This window comes from Centrocercus urophasianus, unplaced genomic scaffold (assembly GCF_019232065.1).
Source record: "Centrocercus urophasianus isolate 14NV4802_14NV808 unplaced genomic scaffold, USGS_Curo_1.0 seq_13, whole genome shotgun sequence".
Taxonomy (NCBI): domain Eukaryota; kingdom Metazoa; phylum Chordata; class Aves; order Galliformes; family Phasianidae; genus Centrocercus; species Centrocercus urophasianus.
Genome location: NW_024884475.1, coordinates 11,303,347 through 11,319,168, shown reverse-complemented (window position 1 = coordinate 11,319,168; position 15,822 = coordinate 11,303,347). Strand labels below are relative to the sequence as shown.

General features: G+C 35.8%; 1 protein-coding gene across 1 annotated transcript in view; it reads right to left on the bottom strand.

Moving 5' to 3' along the window:
* EVC2 (EvC ciliary complex subunit 2) overlaps positions 1-15,822 on the bottom strand; it is a 67,124-nt gene that overhangs the window by 27,057 nt on the left and 24,245 nt on the right. Inside the window, exons 9-12 of the mRNA XM_042812778.1 lie at positions 15,583-15,734; positions 8,643-8,967; positions 5,817-6,056; positions 4,169-4,344 (exon numbers count right to left, since the gene is read on the bottom strand). Coding sequence (XP_042668712.1) covers positions 4,169-4,344; positions 5,817-6,056; positions 8,643-8,967; positions 15,583-15,734 — 893 coding nt within the window. The remainder of the gene's footprint in view (positions 1-4,168; positions 4,345-5,816; positions 6,057-8,642; positions 8,968-15,582; positions 15,735-15,822) is intronic.

Genomic DNA, 15,822 nt, shown 5'->3' with positions numbered 1-15,822 from the left:
TTGCCTTGAAAGTAAATAAAGTTCAGTGTTATGTCCAAGCAAATCATTATGGACCCAAGAGCACCAAGTTTCATATCTATATTTGATAGATCTCATGCTTCCTTTCTGATCAAGCCCAAGGCAAAAGATTATTGCATCAAAGGTAGATTTATTATGGTAAGATAATAACCAAGTATTATTCTTAACACCTTCAGCCTGTCTCACATTGAAGAAATAAACCCAGTCTTACTGCACCCAATTAAAATCCCTGTCCAGGGCAGTGGAAAGATCTGCAATAGAAAAAGATAGATGTGCTGGAATCATCCTGCAAATGAAAAATTTCAAAACAGACATGCAACACAGAATGACTGGAAGAAGATGATTTATCTTAGGATTAAAAAAAAAAAAAGTCTACATTATTTCAGTTCAGGGTTGTTGATTATTTAGAGATCCATATGCCTTTTTCTCAAACTGCATTTGATGATCTACTTATTTGGAATCTACTTAAAAATCCCACATAATAAAATAGTGGGCAAAACTCCTGCCATTACAGAGGTCTATAGGAGTTTAAACAGTAACTTCTATTAATCAGTATTATGGTAGTTCCTAGGAGGCTCTGTCATTCCAAGAGAACTTCATTTCTAGTTCCATACAAATACAGAGTAAAAACAGTTGGTGTATTAGAAGTGAAAGACACTCTGTTACCAAAGGACTGTGAACTGAAATACAAAACAAAAGGAGAGGAGAAAGACAGTGAAATAGTATAAGATTGTATTATATGCTTGGTCTCAGCATACCAGATATTGAAAAAAGGTGCAGGCATGTGTTTAATGTTTTTGTACAAGGAGAATGTTAATGAAGGAGAATACTAGAGTAATGACAGAGAGGTTTACAGGAAGATTCATGCAAATGCAGTGAGCATCTTGGAAGGTACAGAGATGCAGTGTGGGCTCATGAGAAGCACACATCATAGGTCAGTTGGAGAAAAACCTTGACTTCTCTGTACAGAATGAAAGCCTAAAGGTTTACAGAAAAAATGTATAGTAAAAGCACTAAAAATAAAAAGTAGTAGATTGTATTAAATGTAATGGAGATCTGTCTAATGAAAGCTGTACCCCAGCAAAGAAATGTTTTATGGAGGCTAGAGAAGAAAGTCACTGAAGCAGAAGAGATCAATCAGAAAAGCTGTATATGGAGGCTGTCTCAAAACAGACTGTATGCAGAGAACCTGCATGATGATGTCCAGGTTACTGCACTTTAGCTATTTTAGGATTTTACCTGCCAAGCTGGCATACTACCAATAATAACTGGAGTAAATAATTCAAGGCTGTAAAAGCTTAACACAGAAAAGAGCTATATGCAGAAAAGGCTGTAGGAAATCATGAAAAAGCTTTGTGCTGTTGCATTACTACTGGAGATATTCACTTTCCAGCAACTTCTTCCTGAAAGGTTCAGCAAGACACTGTGTGGAAAATTGCTTAGTTTATAATAAGAAGAATTAGGAATCCTGAATTTTGGGGATCCTTAGGTTAGCTAACATCAGACATAAAGACAGCTCAGTACCAATGAGGCAAAAATAATGGATAGTGTAGCAACACTGTTTAGAAGAACATTGTATCCTGAGTCTCTCAGGTTGTGAACATACAATGGAATAATTCCTTGTCTGTGATCAAGACAACACTGAAGCACACTACAACAAATACAACTGCTGTAGCTGGAAAAAGACATATTTCATCATTATTACATATTACTCAGTTTTTAAGGCTTTTACCAAACAGTAGTACAAGTTCATGTCATTTTCATAAATCATAAGTATGAAGGGGATGGATAACGTAAATGAAGAATAGTCAGAACAACACAAGATGCTTTGATTATCTTTGTAAGAAAAGATCAAAGCAACACCCTGCTTCAAAAAACACAATTCATAATGAATGCTTATAGATATTAAAATACGAGGATTTTTGAGAACTAAGAAAACTTCTTTGAAAGTGCAGAACATTGCACAAGAACAATGCAATGTTACAGCTGCTGCAGTTCAAAAATATCAAGAGCTCTGCATCTCTGTGTATACTCAGAACAACACTGGGCTAAATACTTTCTCCGGTTGCCTTTTGACTCTCTGACTCTGTAAGGGAAAACACAAAGAGCCCAGACACCTCTGAAAATGTATCATTAGTGTTGGAATTTTAAAATTTGTTTTCCTGCATTCCAACACTGCAACTCACAGGCTTGATTTCCAAACAGCACCAAGTACACACAGCCAGTCCTATTAAAAATGATATTTTATTTAACTGCTATCTTTAGAAAGTTCAATTTAACAAACCTGGCTGTTTTATTTCATTTAAAATGTTCACAAATCTCCCTAGAATTCTTTTTTTTTTTTTTTTTTTTTTTTTTTAAAGCCTCTATTTCAGGCTACAGATAATCATTTTCATGTTTATTTTGAACTGCCTTGCTCTCTGATACATTTTATATGTTCTATTATGGTCTCTACCCATACAACTTACTTGTTGTTACATTTATTTCTGAATCTGTTAATTTGTAATATATTGGTTTCTCAACTCAAGATAAACAGTTCTACATTTTAGAATTCCATTTGCAACTGTAAGTTTCAGGCCCAGTACCAAAGCTAAACACAACGAATCAAGATAGACCTGTATTTACATTTAGACAAGCAGTTGAAACAGTAGTACAAAAAATAAGACGATATTATGGACACAAATTTAAAGTAGCAGCTCCAAACTACTCTTGCTCAAATTTTAACTCCAAAATTTGTAAATATGCCTTAAATCAGTTTAGAGGTAAAAACTGAAATTCAAGCCTGCCTAGCACAGATTATAACTTCCTCTGGGTTTATACTAGCATATTTCAGTTTGCTTGTAGGAAAAAAAAAAATAACTAGCAAAAAATTTAAATAACTACATTCTGTAATTTGTTCTTTAGAATGGAATTTGAATAAGAATCTGGGCAAAATTTGCTTGAATGGAATTTGTGACCCAGCAGATATGGGAAGTTAAAGGAAAATAACTAGTTCTACACTCAAAAAGTGAGATGGGATTTATTCTCTACAAATGTAATCTAGAACTATGGATACATTTTCTTTTTCTTCCAGTCTGAGAAGTTTGGAAGGGGAGCACTACCGAATTATTTTTCATCTTGGAAATTATGCTTTAAGAGGGAAGAAGTTGTTGGCTTTTTGGAGGAAGGGTATTTTTTTTGTATGCGTGTACAATCATCCCTCCTATTATATTTCTGGGGATGAAATCCACTAGGTCTTACTAATACTACATGTCTTCTCTTCATTCTGTTGTGGATCTGTTTTCTGACTATTAAGCGCAGTAACAAGCACTGAACACTGAGTGGAACCTATTTTTCAACTTGAGAAGTTGCAGTTGTTATTGCAATGATTTGATCCAAGGACGCAGTGGTTATACAGATGAGTTTCTCATTAAGGCCTTTCACATAATGACATCTGTGAAAACATCTCAGAACATTTCTTGCATAATACGTTTCTGAAAAGAGGCACGAACTGATGGAAAGGAACTTTCTGTGGAAGATGTGCCTGAGTTCTATTTCCTATGCCAAGAGATTTATTTCTGTCTTAGAGCCACACAGCTGCAGATTTTAGCAAAATAGGCAAAGCAGTCTAAGCATATGGGAAGAACCACTCTCTGATCAACAAATCTTGAGGCTGAACTCAGCATGTCAGTAAACAGGAAGAGTAAGCAAAGGCTACATGAATTAAATAAGTTAATGTACCATCTCAACAGATGCAATCTTTTGGTTTTGGACAGACTTCCTGCTTTCTAATATTAAATTCCTTTTAACGTAAGTCAACATCATGAAAGAAAATACACAAGGTAAAGTCTGATATATCTGTCCAGTGCTGACTCTTGCCACTGATGCCAAAAGGCTGGTGTTGCATTACCTATGTTAAACTTGCTCTCTGAATGCATGCCCCATATGATGCCAGTGAATAACACCAATACAGACATCTGAAACACACAAATTAAGATGCATACACAGGACCTGTAGCAGCAGTGCTGGATTGTTTTTCAGCCAATTGACACTGCTATCAGTTACAAAATATTAGAATAAACTCAACCCCCACACATATTTTTATTCACCTTTCTTGCTAGGAAACATAAACACCAAGATAGATACCAAGAAAAACAACTGAGGCATTTACCTTTCCATCTTATTAATGAGATTCAATATCTGAGTTGCTGCTGCATTTATAAGAGCAGAGGCCTGAGAATCCCTTAACTGTATCTTTCTTATAAGATATTCTCTGTAAGCAAATCTTCTGTTCAGATGATACTTCTTGCTGGCTTGCAAAAAATCCATTAGCTCTTCAATGTCTCCCTACAGGAAAGAACATGAACAAACATATCTAATTAGATATAATTTTAATTTCAACTAACACCTAAGGGTATCAGGTCAGACTTGCTCCTAAACAGAGAGAAGTTAAAAAGTTTTTACAAGTGAAAAAAACAGTGAGCTCATACAAACTTAAGTCTGGAGATCATGTTGAATTATTAACATTATTTCATCAAAAGAAAATAACACAAAGAGCCTTTGGTATGAATACCTCTATTTTATGCGCACTCTCCTAAACTGACTTTAAAGACAAGGATACATCTCCTACATGTGCCCAGCACAGCATGGGAAAATCCACACTAGCTGTACAAAGGCTGGCTCAGAAGTTTCTGCTTTCAACAGTTTGGAATAGGAAAGGTTTAAGTCTACAAGTGGCTGCAGTAGACACCAAAGGTGTGTACAGGATGGATTCTAGCACACATTCAGGTATCTAAGACAAGTTCTAATACTTAGGTCACCCATGTTCAAGTAGCAAAACAAACATCTTCAGGATTTCTTTCATTTGCCCTATCGTTTATGGTTGCTTAGCTACCTTTTGGAGAAGTTTTTATAGCATGTATGTCTTTTAGTGACCCATGTGAGGCTTTTTTTGTACAAAGCATTGACAATGCACCTAGTTTTACAAGTGGACCTTATGTTTTAACACTTACTTTTCAGATATTGCTTTGTAACCTCCAAAACCTCAATGTCTAGGATCTCGACACTCATTCATCAAGAAACAGGCAGAAGAACAATTCCCAGAGTTTTTAGAATCCATAACACCAACTTCCAACACAAACAGAGTAAAAAGTCCTTCAAGGACACACACTATGCTGTTGCAATGTACCCTGACATTTCTGTCAGAAGCTGAGGGCCCCATTAACATCACCTAGGGCAGACTTGGAACCAGAAGTTTGCTGCACTAACACAAATCTGCTTACAGTCCACACTGTGGAAAAGGGCTCAAGGACAGAACTCTACTAAGTCAGCTTTCAGGAGCTATGCACAGACCCAAAATACTCACTGCAAAACTTCAGATTTGTATATCACAATCTCCCCATGCATAGCGTAGGTAAGTTTTCAGCCTTATTTCTTCTGCACGACATAGGTGACCTCTTAGTCTTATTTTCCTTAAGCAGTAAAGACTAGCTTTAAAACCTTGGGCACTTTGAAAATATTACCAAGGAAAACAGAAGTCAAGTACTTAGCAAATAATATTGTAGCAAATACATCTAATTCACTGTTGCAGAAAAAGGCTGTGCAAATGCATTCATATACAGTTGCACAGATATCTAAACATACATAATAATGGCAATATACTTTTAAATGTTATTCCTACGAAAATTAGCTATAAAAGTGATAATATATTGGTAATACATTTTAGGCACAAGTGCATATGCTTCCTGAAATATTTTACAAAAGTTACTATGGGTTTGTATTCTGTCATCAGCTTAATAAGAGAACAGTTGTCCCATTACCTGTATTTTAGAGTAATCTTCCACTAATGATTTTGCTATTTCCAGTTTCAGTTCTCCCTTGAAAGTAGCATTTATTATCTGTGTAAAGAAGATGCTATGGAGCTCCTTTCTCTGGGAAACAGTCAGCTGTCTATAAGCCTTTGCAAAATACTCCTCCTGCTTTACCAGAAGGAACCTCTTCAGATGGTCCCGCTCCAGACTGTGAAGTCTATCCAGAAGACTTCTGTATTCTACAGCAGGCTGCAGAGAAGAGAATAATAAATAACTCTGAATAAATTCAGCATTCAAAATATTTTAAAGCATTGAAGTTAGTAGCTCGTATGTATTTTATGCACACTCTGATTGCTATCATTTCAGGTTTGAAGAAGGCTAATACTGAATCTGTTCACACTTTCCATGTTTATCTGCTGGAATGATGGATTGTACAACAGTCAGTTTATAACCCAAATGATGCTTCCAAGGCATTATTAGAACTGAGAAGCATTCCTGAAGGTAAACCAACTTCATGAGATTCAACATATATATATATATATATATATTTATATTCATATATATATATATGAAATTAATTTCTTACATTCAGCAATGTTGAAATCATATTAAAATTGAGTAGACTTACGTAAGTCAGAAAACACAGATATCTAAAAACATACAAATTAGAAAAAAAACTATTACATTGCAAATCTTTGGAAGTTTTGATTATCAGTGACCTACTTTATCTATCGGTTTCTACAAATTAATCCAATAGAGCCATTTTAGAGTTACAACAATGGAGCAGAATTAAATGGTAATTAATTTAAAAGCTTCTTTGCAAGAAATACTTTCTCATAGCTCTCCAGTAAGATTTACATATTCGCAGTTTTAATCACAGATGGCATGAACTCATTTTCGAATCAATACATGCATGTCCCAAAGAGCAAAGGATACTTCTTATGTCAGCAGAGCTATCAAAGTGTTATGTGAGTCTTGTTCTTAATTTCATACTATTCATATTGACAAAACTATCCTCTGCACTGAGCCTCCCTAAGCTCACCCCTCATTCCCAAGCGATGCATTGTAGGCAACGAACAATTGATCAAAAAGGCAAGGAATATCCATTCTTTGTTTTGACCAAAAAGGATGAAGAAGCTTTTGCTGCAGCTGCTTGTCACCGCTGTCTCTCTGACGTCACCCACTGGCAGGAGTTCAAGTGTGAGACATCCCTAATTCTCCAGCATGTCCTCTTGGACCAAATTCCACAGCAAGTGAAAAAAAAAACCAACCACATTCTTTCATACATTCTGCTGGGTTTTACCATTCTCTTTCAAAAAGCATAACTACTGTCAGGATCTTAGGGGACTGAAAGTTGGGCAACAGAACATAAGTAGATCATAAATGCGTAGGGACAATTGGTCTTAATTTTTTTAATGACAGCTACTGTTTGGGATTTCTAATATAAGCAAGACTGAAAGAGCAGCAATGTATTTTGTGCAAATAAAATCTACTGGACTGAATGCATGTTTAGTAAAAATTTGAACACTGAACTCTGAACTCCAGAGCCTCAGCATGCTGAAGGTACTTCACCAGCAAACCCTCAGCAAAACACTTTTCTCTAATTTGTTATCATAAATTGCTATTGAAGTCCTTCACAATTACAGGTATATGGTACGCAAACAGAAAAAAAAAAATCAAGTGTTTTTACAGAATGCCAAAAACTTAGGAAATGTCTATAATGACAGCAGACACAGGCATGTATAAAGGTCTAAGAGAACCTATTACTAGAAACAACTTATCCAAAGACAGCTGGAAATTCAGAAGCGCCACATCCAATACCCACACACTCACATGTGCTCCAGAACCAAAGCACCACTGGTAAATCACGAACTGCGCTATTTCTTCCCACCAAGTCATCCTCTTCAACTTGAGTTATGAATTTAGACAAGCATGAAACATTAAACTTGAATATTTTAGCATTTTAAGGTTACAGAGGTGAAACACTCAGAAATTACCAGAATTCTCTCCAGACATGTGAATTAAAAAGGAAAAAAAAAAAAATCAGTTTTACTGTAAAATATTTGAAAGAAGATGTAGAGGAACTGAGGATGATTTTGTATCAGGGACACTGAAATGGAGGTCAGATGACTTCAGCTCTACTTCCTGAAATGACCACCTATGAAATCCTAGGCATTAATACCCATTCAGTCAGAAATCTCTGATCAAAAGTAACAGGCATAAGCACTAAGATTTTACTTACAGAGAACCCTAAACTTGTAAAGAATCGTATTCATCTTAACATGATTTATCTCACTGCTACTGAGAGGCTATTTTCAAGAAAATTTCACTTCCTGCTCTGCTTTAAATATGGACTGCTCTGGTTGCCTTCGTTTGGTTTAGAAGAAAACAGTCCTTGGTGGAGATGGCTAATGTATTTTCATTCTCTTCAAAATAAGAATATTGGAGGAATTTTATCTGTACTGTAGGTTTTATGATGCAGATAAGGCTTATGATTCTAGTCTGAATGTGTACAATACTTTCTTTCCTAGAACTGCTGCAGTACAAAATAATAATGAACTACTTTGCAAGGGTGAGCAACTATGCAAGCAAAAAATAAAGCAAGATAGTGGTGGCCTTTTGTTTTCAGGTGTCACAGATTTTCAAGATGATTTCATTTTCCTGGTAAAGCAAAACTGTTTCTTGCTAGTACCCACTCTCATTAAATCTGATCTTTTGAAAACATTTAATTTGCACAGTCCTCTAAGAGAACAACTCAGCCATCCTACTGCAAAAGAGAAACCATTTACATAAAACTACATCATGCAAAGTTTCTCCACTCTATACAAGACTTACCATTTCATTCACTTTTTTCATTAACTCTTCAGCCTCCTCATTTGCAGCTCTCTCCTTCTGGCGTTGAGTCTCCATCTTCTTCCTTGTTTCCAGATTACACTCAGCTGTTAAAGCCACAACCTTCCTTTCGTGCTCTTCCTGAAACTCTCTCTCCATTGTAAGGAACTGCTTTTTGAAAACTGAACTCATCCTCTTCTCCACGTGTGGAATGAGGCTGTGACTTAACACCATGTTCTTCATCATCATATCAATCACTTCTTTGCCGATCTGCATTCGATATGCCTCCAAATCAGTATCTGCCCGAGTCAGACTGGCAACTTCCAAGCTGTAGAGAAACCATCAAGACTGTTTCACATCTCATGAAATTGCTATCATAAAACAAGGATATCTAAATTCATTGAATGCTGTGTAAATGAAAATGGTAGTGAGAGAAGTGCAGGAATACATCACCATATGAGTTTACCGATCATGACAGTAATCATTTATTTAAAAGTAGAGTGATCTGACTTCTACTACATGAACTTCAATGAAAGATGTATATTCATACACTTCTGTTTTAGAGGAAGAAAAGGCAACCGTTTTCTTTGCAATGCAAAACATTCCCTCATTTTAAAAGAAAAAAAAAACCCCAAAACATTCTGCAAAAACAAAACTGAGAACGATAATAAAACTGTGCCAGTAAGCATACAATGTAGATGAAGTGAGCAACTGAATAAACTATAAATTGCCATCCATATTAATGCATTACTCTTTTGTATTCTCTGCAGGGTATAGGGAAAGGTTTGATTATGTGCTGATGTAAAAAAAAAAAAAAAAAAAAAAAAAATTTGAAAAAGCTAATGTATCTCTTTCAATAAGAGTAATAAAGTTCTGGAAAAGACAGTTTAATTTTTGTGAAACAAAATGCCATAAATGCTATACTACATATGAATACAGTCTCAATTATCTTTAGTGTTAATTAAACTGGAACGACAACTACTCTCACTTCATATAGGACTTATCTATGGTAATTTCTGTAGCTTTACCAATTCAAATAAGCAGGTATTTTTTGCCCTCGCATGCCAATTTAGATGAAAATACAGCTCTGTATGCTTCCATGTAGATTAAGAACCTTTTTAAAAAATCTACAAAATCTACAAAATACTTTTGAAAACCAAAAGCCATCCATTCTTTTTGTTTTTGCAGTTAAGCTGAATTATTGTTTTTATTTGTTCTGCAGCCAAATGGTGCTCACAGCATGTCACAACCTTTCCTCATTGAAATGTGAAAGACTTCAATTCCTTAACTCTGTCACTAAAAGGCAATGCCTCACAGTTTCCCACTTTGATAGACAGCTTGTAACACAACATTAACCTCTTAACAACAAATGCAGACTTTCTTCCACCAAAGCTTGGAACAAAGGTTAAGCTACTCCTAATCTACCTCCTTACTGGTTTTATAGTCTTCTTCAGCAGTGATCCAAGTACGAAACCAAAACCAAACACCGCCAAAAAACTTTCAGTTATCTTACGGTTATCTTTCCCTTAATTTTCCCACAGCATTTATTTCTTTTTACTGCAAGTCATTCCAGACTACACCTGACTGCATTCTAAGATTTTCATCTGCTTAACAGGAAGAACTATGGTACCTGATTAACTCTGCTCCTCAAGATCCTAGTGCCAAAAGCAGGAGATATAGTTTACCTTATCACCCACTTGATGATAAGCAAGGCTTTTAAGATCATGATTACCTGCAAGTCTTACCTTCTACTTTCCTGACAGCATATTTATTAAGAATACAATGGAGCAGAAGAAGCACATGAGTTGTTCCACCAATTTAGGGGTAATAACAAGAATAAAAAGTAATTGTAAGCCACAGCTCTCATAGGTCACATCCTGGCGTGCAGCAGTCACTTTTTAGTGACAGCTGAAGAAAGATTTTGTCTCTGAAATGTGCCTTATACCTTATATGATGTGCTCTGCTTCTGATCAGTGTCCTCCAAGCAGGCTGCAGGAGCAAATCAAGCCAACCACGTGCACCTTGCCTCAAGCTCTCACACCAATGAGAGGTGCATCTAGGTTTGAAGGTACCCTGATCCTTAGCAAGCTGCATCGTAGACATCAATAGGCAGTACTTGGCATTAACCTACTTCTGAAAGTCTTTGACACAAGCAGTCAGCACAAAAAAAAGAATCCACTACGTAGAATACAACAAATGCTTTCAGACGTAAGTCCCCAAGGAGAACAATGCTTACAATCAACCAGATTAAATGAGCAATGCTTTGTGTTACTCAGGAGAAAAAAATCATAACCTGACAGTCTGCATTCTTAGACCAAAATAGATTTAATAAGTTACTTTAAACACTCTGCACTCTTCAAGCAATTGATGCTTAAAAGGTCTTGTATCTCTTCCTGAGCATATTCAACACAATAGAAACATGAAAGTCAGTGAAGCAGAGTTAGCAGATGTTGGCCCATTGATGAAAAAGATCAAAGCTTCTTCTGGGCAAAGTATGCAGAGAAAGAGTAAGGATAGGACAGAAGATAGGTGTACAAAAGGGGAGTGGAAAGGAAAAGTGAACAGACAGAAAATGAAGCTGCAAACAGCGAGTGTAAAGATTTTTAACTCACTTGAAGAGGAAGGTTTAAAGATCTGTCAGAAATATCTGGAAGGTGAAAATCCCATATGCCAAACACAGAGAAACAGAGAGAGAGAGTCCAATGTCTTCCACGGACCTAATAACAGAATACAGGAAAGCAACTAGTGTCAGGGAAGAAACAAGCATAGTTAATTAGAACAAAACAAATACGCACATAGGAAACCTCTAATTAACTATAAAATAATTGTGTCCTTAAGTTTTATTATTCAAATTAGAGGTCACAGAGGAAATTTTACAACAGGAGAATTAATAGCTTCTGAATGTAACAGCCCTAAAATGAACTAATGGCTTTTAGACACATTTTTAACATGAACATAAAGATAAGAAATTACTGTGATACAATTTTTTAATTCTAAAGGGGAGAGAATCATCAAGTGAACTTCCCTTCGGTGATATTTTTTCACCAAAACAAAAAAAGCTCCTCATCTATCATCTGCAAAAGGTATCCAGTTAGTAGCATGCACACTGATACAGCATCCAGAGGAGACTGCAGCCCCTAGGCAGTGGGGTGATAGCAAGGAAGGGAAAAGGAGGACAAGAAAGAAGTATTACCATCCATGGTGTCTTGTTATGCTTCAGAGAAGTGAAGAAGGATAGAGGGAAATCCTACATGTGAGATAAAAGGAATCATATGACTGTGACTCAAAACACTACCTTCCTGTGCTGGCAAGCAAAGAAAACCAACTCAAGTGTAACAGGCATCAAAGGCACTCAGCTACAGATGTAGTTTGTTTCCTAAATTATCTATAAAATCATGTATTTATTGAGTGATTAATAATACAACATTAACACATGTAGGTGTGATTTTGTTTCCTTCTTTTTTCCCTCTTTTTTTTTTTTTAATGTAAATTGCACAGGGGAATGCTTTTATTAAAAAAAAATCTTGACAGTACAGGAGATTTCCATCCCCCAGAGTTAGACTATGAAACACAGCAGTGCTTGTATTTCCCAAAATCCTGGCTTTAGAACTAGAAAGAAAGGAAAAGAGAAGAAAAAAGAATCATCCCCTAATGACCCTCTTGTACTTGAAATGGCACAGGAAATTGCATAACAACAACAGATCAACTACTGACACTATTATTTCATTCATTTCTGTAAACATGTAATTGCTGTGACCCATTTGTGATGACATTATTTGCTCCCTTCAGCCTCTCCCTCTGCATCTCACACTCTCCAGCTGTGTTGAGTTACATAAAAGAATCTGAACAGTCATTTCATTTGGTAGGCATTTACCCAGGCTGCACTGTAATGGTGTGTAGACACAATGACAAGAGGTCTGAAAGGCCGCCAACAGCTACAGAGCACCCCAAGCTTCAGCCCTTTTCAGCTGGAGCAGGGTGCATTGCCTGGCCCACGTACATCAGAAGATGCTCTGAGCCATAGGTAGCTGTACTGGCCTGAACTGAAGGAGGTCATCATCGGTCCTGTGACCATCACCACACAGCTAAGCATGAATTTAGCACAGCTGAAATAGGAGCCTACAGAAAATACAGAATACCTTGTAAATAAATCAAATTGCTGAGAAAGGGAAGCAATGATTAATCAAGGGTGCTTTTGCATGGATGAATCACAGATTAAGTTTAGATTTCCAGAAAATGCCTAGATGCTGACAGAACAAAAACAGGATTCTCCTGATGCACAGGCAAAAAATATAATTAAAGAAAAAAAGATAAATTGAGCTGAGAGATCATTGGTTCTTCAGAAAAAAATTGATTCAGGAAAAGTCTAAGCACTAAATTTGGTACCACTTTCCATCATCAAACATTTAAATGGCCATAGCAATATAAAGTGTACAGGTTCTTTAATTGATCAATTCAATTATTTCTTCACTTCCTCTGTCTTATGAGCTACTTTCTATTACCCATCAAGAGTTTGTGTTTCTCTGAGGGTTTCTGCATTTATCTCAGTTTATGCATTTGTCAAATTCGTAACAGCATTCAGAACAGAGAACTACAAGTAAAAAGTTTAGGGTTCCTTCCATCTATATGTACTTTATCTTTTACCCTGCCCACAGCAGGGGGGTGGAAACTAGATGATCCCCAAGGTCCTTTTCAACCCAGGTCTATGATTCTATGATCTTATGGCTTCTGTAATTGTTATTGCTCTAGTCCTGCATCACACACACTACACAAACATAGAGCATTATTATCTCCCCCTACATACTCTAAAATTTCTATCACACGTTTAGAAAGTTAGAAGTACAGAGATCTAGCTCCTTCATTTTGTTGTACTAACAATCTAATTATTTGTCACAATTTTCTATGTAGGGATATTCAGGTCTAGCTACTATGACAACATGATTCTTACTTTTTATTTGAGTTCAGGTTTTAAAGAAATTACATTTAGAAAGAAAAGGTGAATTTCTAATACAATACTAAATTGTATTTGGCTTTTCCATCAAGACTCCCTGGAAACATTTTGATCCTGTTCTCTAGTACATTGGCCTCAATGCCCTCTATCATCAGAAAAAAAAAAAGCTTCAATGCATACATATTACTTAGTGATCTGTCAAAATAATTGTCAGTATACGCTGTGTATCAGCAGTCAAATTCAAGTTCAACTAGATATTCAGCTAAAATGCTGCCAAACTCAAGCAGGCATAGCATAGTATGAAATCAAGATGAAAAAGAAAAGCTGCAGCAATTGAAAGTCATTTTAAAGAAATAAAGTTGCCTTTAAAATAGCTGAGATTATAAGCATGGTCAGACTTCATCATGTTGGACACAAAACCAAATTGCTCCGCTATTTTTATGCTCTTCTCCAGAGGTACAATAGAACAGACCTACAGCATTTTGGACCGTGATTTTCTAGCACTTACATAATCCTATATACAGACATATAGCTTCCTTTCACTAGCATTCATTGCCAGTGGATCAATATTAAGAAATATACACAGCAAGGAACCTACTGAGAACAAAAACCAAACTATTTTGCTGCATAATGCGCAGCAAGGAAATGACTTATTAAGACTAAACTCACAAAACAAATAATCTTCCTTATGAAATATTGAAAGTATGTTTTGTTCTCTGGCCAATCCTCTTGACATCACAAACTGCCTGTACTCCAAAGAGGTCCCTGTCCATAAATATTGAACACATGTTCCTAATGTATTTGCTAAACAATTTGGCTCTGTTACTTTGTAAAATACATTAATTATTAACACAGCTTCATACTGCAAAGAGGACAAAATAAATTCTGTGGCTCACACTTTTCTAAGTAGTTTTCTCATTTGTGTCTGGACAACACAGCAAAACACCAGAATGATTCCGACCATGCTTACTATTCCAGTGTAATTCAGAAAGAATATATCAACTATGTTGGCAAGTTTATATATAAAACACATAGAGAAAATGACACGTAGCTGTACCAATATGTGAATTATCAAACTAACATATGCTTGCTGAATAAAAAAGTATTTTGGCTTACAATAGCAAAATATTCAAAATACCTTTGATTAAAAAAAAAAAAAAAAAAAAAAAAAAAAAAGTAAAATGAGTTAAAAAAATTATCTGACCCTTTCAACGTTCACCTGTGAATTTTCAGTTTAAGTCCTCTCAAAATCTGCAGTTATATAGTTATAAAAGCAAACTAGGCATCCAAATTATCAAGAAAATGCAGGAAATAATAATGCTGCTAGTTACCCTTTAAGAAAGAAAACTACTTCCAGAGTCTCTTAACTTTTCAACTTCTACAGATTTTATAGTTGCATAATACTGACTGTAACCTGACTTGCCAGAGTTAACCATGAGACTAAATTAACAAAACTTGCTCTGTCCTCACAGCAGACATCTTTTCCAATTCTGCTGAAAAAGAGATGCCCTCTAATAGCTGTACACTTCAGCCAAACAACCCTGATCACTTCTTAAGACTCTGAGTCAGGCGTTTCCAAAATATGCTGCTACACAGAAATGCTAGCACCCAGAAGGAGTGAGCTGGGACGAAAGCTATAAAACAGCACTACATTCAGCAATAGCAGAATGTACCTTTTAACATCTTCTTGAACACAGAAGTCACCCTTCCCATAATGAACCACAAAGAAGCAAAACAGAATGTTCAATCTGAATAGGAAAACTTGCATGCCTAAGGCCTAGATAAATACATGACTTTGTAAGTAAAGCAATGTGAATTACAGTAATTTTCAATTTCCACAGATGGCTACTTAAGGTTTTTGGACTGTAATAATACAGTCATATGCATGAACAGACGCTACAAAAACAATTAAAAGGCAGATAGTCAAATAATGCTCAAAGGATTAGCTTATAATAAATGTGATAAACATGATGTAACAACAGGAATTCTTACTCTTCTAAAGCCTGAAGCATATTCCCTGATTCTTCAAAGGTCAGTATATCAATGATTTGGTCATTCATAATTACATCTTCACTGAACAGGTCACCTGAATTGAAGTGAGAATGCTCCAGTTTGTGATTTTGACTGAGTTCATGTTGTATGTCCTAAAAAAGAAGAAAGAAAAAAAGTAAGCTTCAGATTATTTAACAAGTTACAGTGAGAGTCTGATCTAATCTTATTAGTACTGTAATA